Source organism: Podarcis muralis, chromosome 15 (assembly GCF_964188315.1).
Source record: "Podarcis muralis chromosome 15, rPodMur119.hap1.1, whole genome shotgun sequence".
NCBI lineage: Eukaryota > Metazoa > Chordata > Lepidosauria > Squamata > Lacertidae > Podarcis > Podarcis muralis.
Window position 1 is genome coordinate 39,704,730 of NC_135669.1, and position 16,344 is coordinate 39,721,073.

The 16,344-nt window shown below is 45.2% G+C and overlaps 1 protein-coding gene across 1 annotated transcript in view; it reads right to left on the reverse strand.

Annotated features, from left to right (window-relative positions):
* Window positions 1-16,344, reverse strand: part of APPBP2 (amyloid beta precursor protein binding protein 2) — a 44,356-nt gene that overhangs the window by 21,377 nt on the left and 6,635 nt on the right. Inside the window, exons 2-3 of the mRNA XM_028708950.2 lie at window positions 2,232-2,320; window positions 146-297 (exon numbers count right to left, since the gene is read on the reverse strand). Coding sequence (XP_028564783.1) covers window positions 146-297; window positions 2,232-2,320 — 241 coding nt within the window. The remainder of the gene's footprint in view (window positions 1-145; window positions 298-2,231; window positions 2,321-16,344) is intronic.

Genomic DNA, 16,344 nt, shown 5'->3' on the forward strand with positions numbered 1-16,344 from the left:
CCATGCGAACTGCAGCATGACGACATCCTTAGTAAAATATGTAATAGGGGAGAAAGAAAATCTTATTTCAGTTTCTTCTTCATGTGCCTCTTACAAAGTTCCAAGCAAGCAAGATAGACTAATATCCTATTTCACCCACAGTTACCTAAGACAAATCCAATCTGGATAGCTTTTTCTTTTACAGTAGCATCTGATTCTGCTATGTAGGAACACCTCCTGCTGAACGAATAGGCCAACACGGATGCCACCTTTACTCCATGGTCCATCAATGCCTGAAAACAGTGATGAAGTAGATGTCTGAAAGGGAAACAGAAGGAAGAGGGAGAAGATAAAAACGTTTTACCTCCTTCCAACAAACACTTTGTGCCTGCAGTCCAAAGGTGTGCTTACCGGGGATAAGCTCCAATGAGTTTAAGGGGCTTACCCCTTGGGAACTACAGTGTGAGTTTCTGTTTTAACCAACAGGCACTGAACTATCAAGCCATTTACTAAAGCAGTGGTTTTCAACCAGTGTGCTGTAGCACCCTGGGGTGCCGTGAATTATGGTCAGGGGTGCTGCGGGCAACACAGGCCTCTGACCCTCTTTCTTTCCCTCCTTCCTCTGATGCCCTCGCGTCTCTGCCTCCCAAAGGCTTGCACAGCTGTTTGATGGAGCAGTTCAGAGGCCAGGGACAGCAGCAGTAGATGCCCGGAGTACTCCTAAGGAGAGGGGAGAGGTGAGGAGGCTGAGGGAGCACTCCACAAAGGAGGGTGTTTGAAAAAGGGTGAGGGGCTGCCAGCTCTGCAGGCAAGGGGTGACATAACTGGGCTCCTGAGCCCCACAGGGGTGCCTCAGAAAGAATGTAGTTGGTTAAGGGAGCCGTGGACTCAAAAGGGTTGAAAAACTCTGTACTAAAAAGTAAAGAGACCACAAATTACAATCTGGTTAAACCCTTTGGAACAGATGCATTCCCTGCCCTCCCTGTATCTATGGGTGGTATCCAATGCTAGTCCTACTCAGAGCAGACCCACCAAAGTTAATAGGTATGACTACCTTACAGTCATTTCAGTGGTAGGACTTAGTTGGATACACCACCATCTCTCTTTGCCGTAATACAGGAACTCAGAAAAGCTTAACATTCACCTGCAATTAGCACGTACACACTCACACACAAACAGCTGCCACATTTTACAGCACGGAACAGATTTATGCTGTGTCCTTGAGATGGGGTGGGGTAGAAGACACCCACCCACCCCCAAACCCTGCAATTTTCACAAAAAAATCCAAAATGCCATCTCCAGCCCTGATTTGAAAAAACAGGAAGCAATCCATCATCCAGAATTCCTGCTACAGCCAATATCAGCCACATGAATTATGCGAGCACCACAAGGCTGAGAGCTCTTAATCAATCAAACTTCCACCACCCCAACACAAAAGCAGCTGCCAGAGCCTGTTAACAGGGCTGTTAGGCAGAAGAAGAAAAACATACATTGGGGAGAATTCTGCTTTTCTTCCCCCCACCCCCACAAACCTTTCCTTGCCCACAGTAGCAGAGGCTTATTGGGGGGGGGGGGGGTCTGCTTATTATTCTGCTTAAAAGTCTGAGCGGTAAACTTTGGATATACTGACCACTTCCGTGTCACTTTACAGTGGTATAGGGACCATAAACTACAATTAAATAACCCAAAAATGTCCAAGAAAAGAAAAGTTGATGCAGAGGGAAGGCAATTTCAGGAGAGATGGGAAAGTGAATACATGTTTGTGATTAATGGAGACAAGCCGGTATGTCTTATTTGCTATGAGGCAGTGGCAGTGATGAAGGAATACAATTTACGCCGGCACTTTGAGACCAAACATGGAGCCAAATTTGCTAACCTTAGCCACCAGGAAAAGCAACAAAAGGTCCAAGAGTTTCAGAGCTTGTTATTACTTACACTATTACAAAAAACAATAATAATTGAATGCAGTGACAATAATTTATGATAATAAAGAGTGGACACATAGTCCTACAGATACAACCGGCCCTTTGAGGGTGACCAAACTGCTGATGCGGCCCCCGATGAATTTGAGTTTGACACCCCTGTTCTAAGCACCGAGCACCCACTGATTCTAACCAGTCAGTTAAGCACTGAAACTGGTAGGGATCAAAAATGCTCAGTGGTGATTGGGCTGCATCCAGTTATATTTTACAGGGGGAAATGTTCATCTTGCAAAGCGAGAGGAGCTGCCATTTTTGTAAGCACTGACTTACCTTTTATCTAAAGCTCGAAGCACCTTTGCAAAAACTTCCAGTTCGCAGAATTCACTACCCAGCTGGCATAGTCGGCCTTGTTGGTAAAGCTGCAGGAAGAGGGAGAAAAGAATTTTATGAGTTGTACTGAGTGACATAAATATCAAGCCAGGAGTGTGGCACACTGTTTGTTCTAGCTCAGGGCATGGCTGCTTTCCGCTGACAAACAGGGTCACAAAACATTGCTCCTCACACAAAATCAGGCTACTTGGTACACCTAATGACCAGTGGTGTATTTATATGGTGTCTGCCACCCCTGGGCAGAAGTGGTACCGGTATATCCTCCCAGGAACTTGTTCATGTGCAACCTCAACAGAGCACACAAGCACCAAATTCCTTCCTCCTTGCATGTGTGTTGGGGATACCTCGACTCAACTTCGGAGTGCAAGTCCCAAAGGCCTCACAATCCCATGTGGTAGTGTGCTCTTTCTCTCCATCCGCTGCCATGCCTCCCTCCCTCCTCAGGTGTGGTTTTGGCAGCAGTAGTGGCGGCGGCAGCAGCAGCAGCAGCAGCAGGGCAAAGCCTCTCCTGTCAAAGAACTAGGCATGCAACCTGCCTTGCACCCTGGGGTGGTCACTGCAGGTGGTGTGCACATGGCAACACCTTCTCAGCTTTGCTGCCCTGGGCAACTACCCCATTTGCCCTCCCGTAAACACGTCTCTGCTCATGGTTTAAGCTTAACCTAGCAAGTTATCTGTCTGGTCCCATCCACTTTGCCAGCTGTGATGGTATCGCTGGGCCAGAAGGGGCAAAGCTATATGGCAAGGGCAGTGAGTTGCATAGCGTTGCTTGCCAGAATTAATCACAAGGAGGAGAGGAAGGAACCACAAGATAAAAAAAGCTTTCTGGATTGTAGAGTATTTGTTCTTTGTAACACTCATGTGAGCCATCAGGCTCTGACAGCTTTTTTCGCTTTGCTTTGCCAAGTAAAGTGCATTACTTCCACACACACACACCCCTCAGTACACAGAGGATAAGCCAGCAAAATTTTGTTTACTACGTTGCATGTTTTTCTGAAGTCCAGCAGTCTGCCCCATTCTCTGGGGACTGAAGCTACTAGAAACAGCACTGTTGTAAAAAATGTCTACATCAGGAACATATTGTTTAAGGGTTTTCTTTTTTTAAAGGACTGCGTTTTGTTAGTACAGTGGTACCTCAGGTTAAGTACTTAATTCATTCTGGAGGTCTGTTCTTAACCTGAAACTGTTCTTAACCTGAAGCACCACTTTAGCTAATGGGGCCTCCTGCTGCCGCCGTGCCGCCATTGCACGATTTCTGCTCTCATCCTGAAGCAAAGTTCTTAACCCAAGGTACTATTTCTGGGTTAGCAGAGTCTGTAACCTGAAGCGTATGTAACCCGAGGTACCACTGTATAAGTGCAGCTTGCTAAGTCAGAGCATGGGTTCACTGAACTCTTGTATTGCCTACATTGACCAGTAGAAGCATATCAGATTTTCAGACAGAATCTTTTGACAGCCTTATGTAGAGGTTCTGGAGATTGAAGCTGGAACCTTCTGAATGCAAAGCATTTGCTCTACCATCCCGTCCCAGGAAGTCAGGCTTGTAAATAGTCCAGTATTGACTTGCCTATGGCAAAAAAGAACTGCTTCCAGGCAATAGGGAAAGAAAGCTTGTTCAGGCATCGAGTCAAATCATGTTTTGTGCTAACAAGGGTTTAAACATCTGCCCTTCTATAGTGATAGCCTGACAATTCAGACATCACACCAAAGTGACCAAACCATGGCTTTCAAACTACAGTTTCAGATTCTGGTTTGCCAGCCAATTGCAAACAGTGGTTTGTCACTTCACAGAGACAGCAGAAAGCCACAGTTAGGCTTCCTTAACCATGATCTGGCTCAATTTATTATAAACTGAACCCTGAGAGGTTTCTTTCCCCCACTTCCTTTCTGTGTTGTCATGCCACAAATGACTTACATCGACCACGTTTGTAGGGTACTTAAAAACAACAATTCATCAGTGTACAAGCCAGTAGCTTTTAATAGACATTGGCAAGACTGTTTCACTATGCTTCTATGTCAGGGGTCACCAGCAAAACTGGAGAAACTTGCCAAAGGCATGATACACACACACTGCAACCAAGCATTCAGAACAAACTATTTCACAGGCAACAAGAAAAACTTCTTTAAAGCTTACTTTCTGCAGGGGGAAGGATCCTGGGGACGCCTGGGAAGACCCCTGGGGGCATGTGGGCACCACACTGGCAACCCCATGCTCTATGACAGGGGTCGGCAACGAAAACCGTTTTACCGGCCCATGAACCGCCCCTGAACCAAGCCGCCCGCTTGGCAAATCCCCCACGTGCTGCGCTAAACCGGCGCAGTGCGGTAACCTACTGAGCGCACTGGAAAGTGTGTCTGCACATGCGCAGATACTAGAAATCGCATCTGCGCATGTCCAGATGCTGAAAATCGCTTCTGCGCAGGCACAATTTTTGGCATCTGGGCATGCGCAGAAGCAATTTCCAGCACTGCGGACATGCGCAGACGCGATATCCGGCATCGCGCTGCGCCAGTCCAGCCCACAGGCGATCTCCATGGGAGTGATCTGGCCCATGGCCTGTATACCTTGCCAACCCCTGCTCTATGACATCCTCTTCTCAGGCCCCCATGGGGGCAGTGTGATGAGGGACCTCTCTTTGGGGCGACGTGGGGGGGGGAGACCAGGGGCGGTAGCTGCGGCTGTCCAGAGGACTCCCAAGTAGAGGGGAGGGGAGAGGAGGCTGAGGGAATACTCCACAAGGGAGGGTGTTCAAAAAAGGGTGAGAGGTTGCCAGCTCTGCAGGCAAGGGGTGACATAGCTGGGCTCCTGAGCCCCACAGGTGTGACGCAGAAAGAATGTAGTTGGTCAAGGGAGCACTGGACTCAAAAAAGTGAAAACCTCTGCTCTTTGTAGTAGTCATACCTCTGGTTACAGATGCTTCAGGTTGCGTTTTCTCGGGTTGCGGGCCGCCAAAACCCGTAAGTACTGAACGGGTTACTTATGGGTTTCGGCGGTGGCGCATCCCGCACGGATCACGTTCGCAACCCAAGCGTCCACTGTAATCCTCAGGGTATTCAGTTTTACTTTACAGAAATTGTGTTGCAAATACTCCAGCACGTGCACTTTCTATGTACAACAACCTTGGGGGAAATGAGATTTCCAAGCATCTTTACTGCTAGTGTAAATAGCTAGAAGCTGTGCTTGATTATTCAGTGACCATGCATGACAAGTGCTTAAAAGAGCCTATCACCTATTAAAGCTCCCCAAGAAGTGGCAACCTTTGATCCAGACTGCCAACCTAACTGGTTGGCTGCCAAGGGAATTCCCACAAAGGCTGTTGAACTCTAGGAAAGTTTTGAGAGCTTGTTTACATAGATCCACAGCAGTTAATTTTTTTAGAAAACAAAACTCTTTTTCTGGCCCGCAAAGGATGGGAGAAAACATAATGAGGATGCAACACAGCTAAAGATTAAAATGTCTGCAGTTCTTAGGAGTATAGGTCAAAGCAAAGTATGTTCAAGGATGCGGTTTTATGAAAGATTCTATACTGGCAATTTATTTTAAAAATTAATAATATGAAAGCATACTAAATCAATAAAGTAATTCTCATATACTGCATAAGTAGCACAATTAACTCATTAGCCACTAAAATCCTAGTGAAATATGTTTTTTTTTTTAAAAAAAAACAAAAAACAGATGCCTGAAACAATACTAAGTTGGGGTGAGACACATCTCAGTGGTGAAGTCATACCACAGATGTGGAGCCACCACTGAAAAGGATCTTCCAAGGGCACCTGAACCGCACAACTCAGTTAACCTAGGAACCACCAGGACTGCCTCTTCCATTGATCACAGTGTGCAGGCAGGTTGATAAAGAGATTCTATACACATTTACTTGAGAGAAAATCCCATTGTTCTCAATGGCCCAATGTAACCGTGTTTCCAATCTCCTAAAATCAGGCATACACAGTGGCTTTGTAGACACTTTCCCAAGGTTTCCTTGAGCGTAGGGTAGTGTTGTGGGCATGCTGGCACTAATCACATGTGATGCTACCCAGAATTGCCTCCTAACTATGGCTTGCAAAGCTACCTCAAAGCATGGTCTCACATAGGGTTAAAAAGGATAATCCTTGGCTAGCACCAATGTATGAATGATTCTACACTAGGGTTAATACAAACTATGGTGGAAGGGAACTTTTACGTGAGACGGAGCCTGTGAGTCCACATCTATATTCCTGATCCCCTAGCTTCTTTGGCTAACTGGATGTATCACACAGAAGAATATGAGTGAACTTGATGAATCACATTGAGCAATCGCAATGGCTTTAATACACTAGATACCTGTCAGCAACTATGATATATATGTATAAGCTGTAACACAGTACAAAACTCCGGGTTGCTTGTTTACTAGGTCTAAAGACTCCTCTTTTCCCCCCTCAAAGATGAAGCAGAAAGGCTTCTCGACTCATAATTTGCCAGTTTCACCCACAAGGATTAAGCTGTTTTGGAAGGCTGTCTTGGTCTTTATTAACCTTATCAGAAATTCTGACAGCTTGGCATATCACTGCTAATCTCTTTCCTTAAATACCAACAAACATGTTTAAACGGAATATATCTGTGGCAGGATTTCAATGGTATATACCCAAATGGTGTGAAAAATCGAGTGATTTGATGTGGTGGGGGGAGGAGGGTATTTGAAAGTTAACGCAAAGATGTAATTGAATGATCTGTTTCCTTTGAAAAGCTCCGTTCCAGTTGTGTTCTAGGGAATCCTCATGTTCCTTAGGAAGTAATTTTGGGCCTCCTCAAATATGAAAGTGGCAAACAAATGTCTCTGAAAAGATAAGCTTTCCCATCACCTCTGAACTTCTTAAATATGAATTTGTTCTGGGACACACAGATATTCTCTTAAGTCATAGAGGACTAAGTTACCACCTTTTCCTGAATAAACCTGCCTGGATGCTGAGATCTTCTTCTTCAGGGAGCTGTTCTCGTTCTCCCTCCTTATCTTTGCCATTCAATGCTGAATTAGATAAGGACCGGCAACAGGGGTCCCTATCCTTGTGCCCCCTGCCCTGACTCTAGAACACCCTCCTCCAGGGAGGCTTGGCACTAACTTTCCAGCGGTAGGCAAAGACCTGCAACTTTTAGATGCACAGTTTTGTGTATTGTTTTAAATAGGATACAGGTGACTCCCCACTTACATGGAGGTTACATTCCAGGGGACCACGCACATAAGTGAAATCGTCTAAAATTGGAAGCGCCCTCTAAACACACTTTCTGCCCCCCTTTCTTCAATCCATACTGTATCCCAAAATATCCACAACTAGAATGGAAGCTCTGGGGCTGGCAGGAGGCTAGAGGACGCACGGGAAAGTAGCTGCTGTTGCGCTACCCCACACACCAGCTGTTAGGCAGGGAGGCTGAGCATCCCAAACAAAGCCCCACCGCACCTCCACCCTCTTCTTCACTGACATCCTCTTGGGATCCACGGAGGGTCTCCTTGTGAGCTACAAGGACTTTCCAGCTCTCTCCTGCCATTTCCGGATATGAATTGAATTAATTTCCTGGCGCTGTGTGTACGCACTGTGCACAAGATGAGCAAGTGTAAGTGGGGAGTTGCCCATATTATGACTTTCCTAATGATGTTATCTGTATTTATCGTTGCTTTACCTTTTAAAATGTATGCTGGTGGCTCCATTACTGGAGATGGAGCACTGGGCTTGATCAGTCCTCCCCAACCAGGTGCCCCCCCCTCCATATTTTGGAGTCAAACTTGATCATTGGTCCTGCTGGCAGGGGAAGTAAAAACATATGAAGCATACCAGCTTGGGAGAGGGATGGATAGACAGACCTTTGGTCCGATCCACCAGAATTGGCTCCTAACTTCAAAACTCCAGATTTTTTGGGAGGGGGAAGAACAATACTGATTGAAACTTTCTCCCTCTCCCCAGTTGTTATCTTCACAACAACCCTGTGAGGAAGATTAAGCTGGGACTGGGCTAAAGTCACCCAGTGAGAGCTTCATACCAGATTTGAAAATGGGTCTCCTTAGAATTTAGACATTCTAACACCACAACACTGTGATTGTCCATTAACTTAGACCCATTTTAGTGTTCCACATAGCAGCAACAATGTAGGCTCATTTTCATTTCCAGCTGCCTGCCAAAATCCAGGCCAGCCCATAGCTAGATAATTAGCTTTTTAAAATATATAAATCCTGTGGAAGTAGGTCAGGCCTTTGAGAATTTTTTTCGCCCCCAAGATGAAAAAAGTCAAATACAATATCCGGACCATAATCATTCATGACTTTGCTAAACTAACAAGTGTACAATGATTGTTGCACTGTCGAATCCTGGTTCAGGCTTGCAAATAGTAATGTTCAACATTTTTACAGCGCATTTGAAAAATGCTTCATTTCTCAGCAATCCTGACAAGTGTGCTGCAAGGCAGAATAGTGCAGTGATCTACCTACTGCAGATTTATTTACTGAATTTGTTTCAGCTCTTGCTCCATGTTTTTTTTTATGCTTTTGTTTGCAATTTCATTTTGAGATTCCAGCATTTAGTACAGCAATGCTAGCTTAACATTACAACTCTTCTTCCCATCTAGGTAAGTGTACCCAGAAAGAAGAAACCTGCCATTAGATGGGTTCCAAGGTCAAGATATGTCACCTTGCCAAAAATCTGCCCGGTAGTTCGTGGCGTAGAAAAGATTTGAGCAGCTCACAGTCTACTTTGTGATGATTTCAGGAGCAATTCCAGTCAGTATACATGTTCACCTGCTATGTGTGTGTTTTTAAAAACTCCATTCTGTTTCTGAGTCACTCTATGCTCTTTACCCGCTTTGATCTTTGCGCTTTGGGTTCCAAGCCACTCTGTATAAAACAGAAAACCTCATGAACTCCCATATTGGGGAATCTTAAAGTGGGTATCAATCTTTCCCCATTTTTGGCCAACGTGGATGGAATCTAAAGGTAAAGGTTCAGAAGAACTCTTGAGTTGTTGTTTTCATTAAAGCAGTCCAATATAGCTTCTTATTCTCAAGGAGCCATGCCCTTGTTCCACATCCCATTCTGCTTTAACACAAAATTTCTACTCAATTATTCAGGGTGAGATTATCACTATGTATTGGAATATCACTATGGGCTTGCCTTTAAGCAGCTATTCTCAAACTTCACAGTTTTGTAAACAACTTATTGAACTTTTATCTTCCATTCCAGGATTATCACAAAAAGCAGCCCCATATTGTGAAAATCACAGACCCAGGACTAGCCCAGGCTGCTGTCCCTTTAAGTGGTAGCTTTTAAGGGACAGATTAGCAGTCTGCATCGGTCTATATCATGAAAATCAATGGGTTCTATTCAGAGTAGACTTAGTGACACTAAAGGGCACAACTAAATATGACTAATTTAATTTAATTGGGTCTACTCTGAGTACTCTTGAGAGTCCCATGGACTGCAAGAAGATCAAACCTATCCATTCTTAAGGAAATCAGCCCTGAGTGCTCACTGGAAGGACAGGTCGTGAAGCTGAGGCTCCAATACTTTGGCCACCTCATGAGAAGAGAAGACTCCCTGGAAAAGACCCTGATGCTGGGAAAGATGGAGGGCACAAGGAGATGGGGATGACAGAGGAAGAGATGGTTGGACAGTGTTCTTGAAGCTACAAACATGAGTCTGACCAAACTGCAGGAGGCAGTGGAAGACAGGAGTGCCTGGCGTGCTCTGGTCCATGGGGTCACGAAGAGTCGGACACGACTAAACAACAACAACTCTGAGTAAATATGGTTGGTCCCTTAATCAGTCTTATTAGCTGGTTTGGTAACTCCAGCCCTGTTCAAAACAGCCTCCATCTCAGTCATCAGGAAAAAACCATAAATCAGTATACAGTTCCAGATATTCCTGAATGTCTCACAATCGTTCTGCAGAGCTGCATGGAGCTTGCAGGCCACAATTAGAAACCTTCTGCCTTTATGGTTCTTTATAGTCTCTTTATGGTTCTGTAGGTGTTAACCAACTCAGCACTGCCAAGTTGACAGTTTTATCACCTATCACTGCGGTAATATAGGGTGACTGTGCTTACTTTGCATGCGCAGTGGCACTAACTGAGTTGTCACTATCTGCACAATTTGCTTTGCATTTCCCTCTGATCTCACTACTTTATAGTCCTCCACCACACCTGTACTTGGGGATTATTCTTCATGCATATTGCGAGGTGGACTCTGACCCACAAAGTATTATACCAAAATCTGGTAAATCTTTAAGGTGCCAAAAGGTTCTTTGCTGTTTTTGCTGCAACAGACGTAACATGGCTACTTCTGTGTTTTTTAATTTGTCTGGGAGATAATTGTTAGAAGATGGTTCCTTAGAAAAGAGATTTCCCTGGAATGTGCAGAATGAAAGAACAGAAGAACATCAGAAGAGCCCAGCTGAATCAGACCAAAGACCCATCTAGTCCAGCATTCTGTCCTCACAGTGGGCAACCAGGTGTCCCCAAGGGAAGACCACAAGCAGGACCTGAGTGCAACAGCAACTCTCTCCACCTGTGATTCCCAGCAACTGACATTCAAAGCCACGCTGCCTCTGTCTTCAAGGCTGGTGGTCATTAATAGCTTTATCTATGATGACAGTGTTTGGAGATGATGACATCCCTGGCTAAGGAGAAGGGTGTGAGTTGGTGTGGGTGAGAGAGAGAACAAGGACACAAGCCACACACACACACACACAGAGAGAGAGAGGGGGGGGGGAGAACAAAAAGGGCAGTTAATGGAACAGATAGGAGCTAAAAGTGAGAAGCAGTTTGGTGTGCAAAGGGTCCCTTGGTGGATATCAGATGGGAGGTATGGGATCTGCTGCCCAGAAGGAGAGCACATGCTATCTGGCTTTTGTAAATAAACCACATACTTTCTCCCCTCCCAATGCCATTAAGCCTTCGGTGCCCTGTCCTCACCTCCAAAAGAAAGCAAACCTAGGCCATGCAGCCCCTGGAACTTCCCACCACTTGAAGTAAGCAGCACATAGCGTATGAGTAAATTGAAGGCTATTTAAATTTTACTATTATTATTAGATTTACATCCGACCTCTCCTCCAAGGAGCTTGAGATGGCATACATTGATGGTTTTCCTTTTTCCCTGCTCTATCCTCACAACAACCCCATGAGGTAGGGTAGGCCAGGAGACTGAGAATGGCCCCCAAGGTAACCCAGCAAGAGATTCAGGACCCAGTGGGGATTTGAAACCTGGTTTCCCTAGATCCTAGTAGTCCAACCCTCTTAACCACTACACCACAGGCAGCATGTGAACAGGGCAAGGGCACATACATGCGGAAAGTGAACTCAAAAATTCTTGGGGGGGGGGGGGAAGGATCCAGTGGCAGGAGGAATCTTCACCCCTTCACCAGACAAGCAAAACATGGACGGACTAATGACCCTCTACTAAAGAGTCATGATGTAGCTGCATTTATACCATGCCCAGTAGCTAAAAGGCTTTTCAGAGCAGCTTACAAAATCAGTTCTGATTTAGAGATTCATAATGGATTTGTAGGGATGCGACAGGTCCCCTCCTAAGCCCATTACCCCAATCTTATTTTTGGAAGAAATGCTGCTGCTTTTTAATGGTGTGTCTTTGGCGACTCCTCCTAATGGTATGCAGAGGTCTTCATTTCCCTTTTCTAATGCCAATGTTGGATCAGTGACCCAGCCCAGAAGCCTTGCATACATAGGAGCACATGGGATGATTTATTTACTTACACTCAGCTGCGAAATATATGGTTGGCGTGCTATTGGCAGCAGGGCTGGGCGATATTAGCTTTTCAACATCGCGGTGTATCACCACGGTTTGGCGATATACCGCAATGCTGAAAAAAGAAACTGCACTGGCCTCTGCATGCTGGGCACCGGGTGAAACTGCCCTAGTTCTCACAATGGGAGCTGAGGTGGTTTCGCCCAGGTACTCAGAGACTGGGACAATGCAGCTTGCTTGAACAGCTCAGCTTGGATAGGGAAGGTTCCCCCTCCCCAACCAAGACAGCCCCCCCCCGCCCCGCAAGCAAGGAGCAGGAGCATTGGGGCTGCTTTGCTCAGCGCAGTTGGGGGGAGCCGTGCTGGGCTGGGGGCACCTTTAACTGCTCGGCTGAAGCAAGGGTAGCTGCACACTCCTCAGTTGAGCAGTTTAAAGATGCAGGAGGAGGAACAAGGGTAGAGTGGGATGGCGGTTTCACTCAGGGGTATATCGCTGGTGAAACCACCTCCTCACCCAAGTCCCTCTGCTAGCAGTGCCCACTGGAGGAAGGAACTACTGTCTCCCTCCAGAAGATGCTGCTAGCAGAGGGACTCAGGAGCAGTGGCCGTTTCACCAGCAATATACTGCTGACTGAAGCAAACATCGCGGTCTGCTCCTCATACCAGTCCTGGGCGATATATCAATATATTGCCCAGGCCTAATAGGCAGGTGGGACATGAATATGTAGGGAGTCTGGCCAGCATCTATTCAGGAGACCACCTGGACACACCCCCACACCCCCAAAACTGGAATGAGATGCATGCAAAGTGAATGCTCTTAGGAGAAAGAGGAAGAAACAAAACCACTAAAGAAAAATTCCTTCAGTATGCAATATTAGTGTTTCACTGGAGCTCCTTGTTCCAAATGAAACTCTCAGTAAAAAAAGGTCTTACCGACTTCACTACAGGATTAAAGACCTTAAATTTTAACTCCATCTTGTTATCCCAGAGAAAAAGAACAACATGAAATCCTCTCTCGGATTGTTTTTGCTTCTCCTTCCCTAATATAGTGTTGCCTTTTCAGATAATTTGTATGCAGCACTGTAATCCTGCCAGAATTTTTTTTTTAAAAAAAACCACCATATAATTCCTTTGTGATGTCCTAGTCATATTTTGAAAATATTTTTTTCCCTCTGTCTCTTGCTGGAGAAACAAAGATAACATGTACAAAAGGAAATCCATTTAGCTGCCTGCAGAAGAGGCTCAGTGAAATGGCCGGTCCAAATATGCATCGCTAAGAACTGGGTCAGAATGAAAGTCCACCTCACTGAATAACCCATTTCCAAGAAAGGACAGGCAGCTGCTTGTGGATAAGAACATAAGGAACAGCCTGCTGAATCAGGCCAGTAGCCCATCTGGTCCAGCTTCCTGGTCTCGCAGTGGCCACCCAGATGCCAACTATGGAGAATAAAGCTATCTGTGATTACTAACCCCCATGACTATGTTCCTGTTGGAAGCAAGGGTGCTTCTGAATGCCAGTTGCTGGAAACCACAGGAGGGGAGAGGGGGCTGTTACACTCAGGGTCTGCTTGTGGGCTTCCCCTAGAGCAGCGGCTCTCAACCTGTGGGTCCCCAGATGTTGTTGGACTACAACTCCTCCCATCATCCCTGAGCTCTGGCCTTGCTAGCTAGGGGTGATGGGAGTTGTAGTTCAACAACATCTGGGGACCCACAGGTTGAGAATGGCTACCCTAGAGGCATATATATATCTGGCCCTCCAGATGTTGTCAGAGTCCCAACAGCCTCAGCCAACACGACCAATACAGTAGTACCTCTGGTTGCGAACGGGATCCATTCAGGAGGCCCATTCGCAACATGAAAGCAAAGCAACCCACGTCTGCGCATGCGTGGGTAGCGATTCGCCACTTCTGCGCATGCGCGTGACATCATTTTGAGCATCTGCGTGTGCGTGAGCAGCGAAACCCAGAAGTAACCCTTTCCGGTACTTCCAGGTCACCGCAGGACGCAACCTGAAAAAAGGTAACATGAAGCAAACGTAACAAGAACTCTTAGCTATCACATGGCATTGGTTCCCAGAAATTTAAACTATCTGCTGCAATTTTGGCAAAACAGGCAATTCCACTAATTTTCACATGACAATAAGATACGTGGCTATATACTTCCCCCAGGTGGGCACCAGGCATATCCAAAACATATGAAGAACATGGAAGAAGCATAACTAAAACAACAAACTATTTTCAAACCGTCTAATTGTGCTTGGACATCTATCCAAGGCTAGCCCAATCGATCTGGCCTGAGTAAAACTTAATTGTATACAGCACTTGATCTGGAAAAATATACCAAACAATAGGAAAGATGCCACAAGCTAAGACTGTGTGTTTTCACAATTTGAGATGTGGCGTCTTTGCCTAGAATAATTACACAGGGGGGGGGGGGGAATCAATGCAGGAGTTGGATTAAGGAACAGTGTGTTATGAAGAGCATATGCTCACATGTTATCTTGAGAAGCACCAAGTCTCATGTGAGGACTACGGAAGCATACGCTTTAGTAATTCTTTGCTGGGTCTGCTCATTTAACTTTTACACACACTTTGTAACATAGAGTGCTCATGAAATATCAAGATTCTGCAGACAGAAAAGCTAGCCAACAAACCGAATAGTGAGTGTTCAATTTTTGAAGATACCAAAAATTCACTTATTTATTCATTTGTAATTCAACTTTGCATCCCATCCTTCCTTTTAGAAGAATAAGGAAGTGTACAGTACAGTTTCTCTCCTTCAAACCTGCCTGCATGGTATAGATAAGGCTGAGAACAGATAAGGCATTTAGACGAGAACAAACTCTGTGGTGTATGTGTTTGTTCTGTAGTATTTTTAATCCACATTTTCATAAAGTATGTCAAGGTAGTACGCATATACAAAATTATAATAATGCTTCATCAGTCAGTATCAAGGCAACATTCAGCGTATCTGATGGGAACAGACACACAGCCCTTCCCCCAGTTCCAGACCTCTGACTCTGAACGCGCTGAGCCCCTTTCCCAGGATCAGAGCCCCTCAGCTCCTTGAGCACCTCCCATTCCTCATGCAGCCAGTCCCACCAAGTCACTTCCTCAGGGCTCATTACAGCTTGATATCCAGATTGGTAAAAAATTCCATATTTGTATAAACCAGTGAATGGAATCTTTTAACTGCACCCACAAATAGAGGGCAACAGACACGGGGAGCCCCACACGGCTCTGTTCAGATGTCTAGCCACAGTGGCCACATTCAGATTATCCTTCAAACTGTGATCAGGATTCTTGCTCCCTCCCTACTCCCTGAATGTGAGAGTTTCAAAGCTCCCACTTCTAGTTGCTGCTGCTTCAGATGCAGCAAACTAGGGTTTGCTCAAATTGCAGTCTGGCACAGTTTGGCACTCTTGTCTGCATCCATATGATGCATTTGCATGCAGTAGCAAACTATGTTTTGCAACTGGATAGCACTGGAAACCATTGCTCCTTCCTGAACCTCCAAACTTTAGATTCTGAAGGTCTTATGAACGCACCCAGTGGCTCAAATGAGACATTCCACCAAACCAGGGTGGATAAAAATCAATGGTGTTTTTTTTTAATTTTAATCGGATTTTTTTTATTTAAATCGGATTTTTAAAATAAAATGCTTTTGGAAGAAATAACTGTAAAAACTACTCTGAAAAATTATTATTCCAAAAATGAAACCTTCATCTGGTTGTAAATATTAAGATTCTACCAGCAAGAATGAGTCTTTCTGTAAAAAAATGGATTTAAATCAAGTCTTACTGACTAGTGATTTAAACTGTGATTTAAACCGTGATTTAAATCAATTTGATATAAGTCAAATTGATCCTGCACCAAACCACATCTTGTGGTATGATTTTCTAAATCATTTTCCCCAACCTGCTGCCTTCCAGATCTTCCGAACTACAGCTTTCATCAGCTCCAGCCAGTGTGGCTTTGGTCAGGGATAATGGGAGTTGGAGCTCAAACCATCAGGAGGGCTCTGCATTATTACCCCTGCTCTCCTACCTGATGCTGTTTGTACTATGGAAAGAAATACAAGGCCTTGTAAATAGTTTGCACTGCAGCACATTAAAGATGCAATCCAGCCAGCACACCAAGAGAGCTTACTCAGTAAGTTTCAGCAAAGCTCAGAAAGGCCAACAACACATGGGGAACTAAAACCTATGCTATGGGCCAAGTAACACGTAAGGCTGTTCACTTTTTAAAATTAAAATAAAAAAGTCCTTAGACTAGCCACTTTAAATTTTGAAGAAAAAGCTCCTGTAGGGCCTCAATTTGGAGGCGGCCTCCTC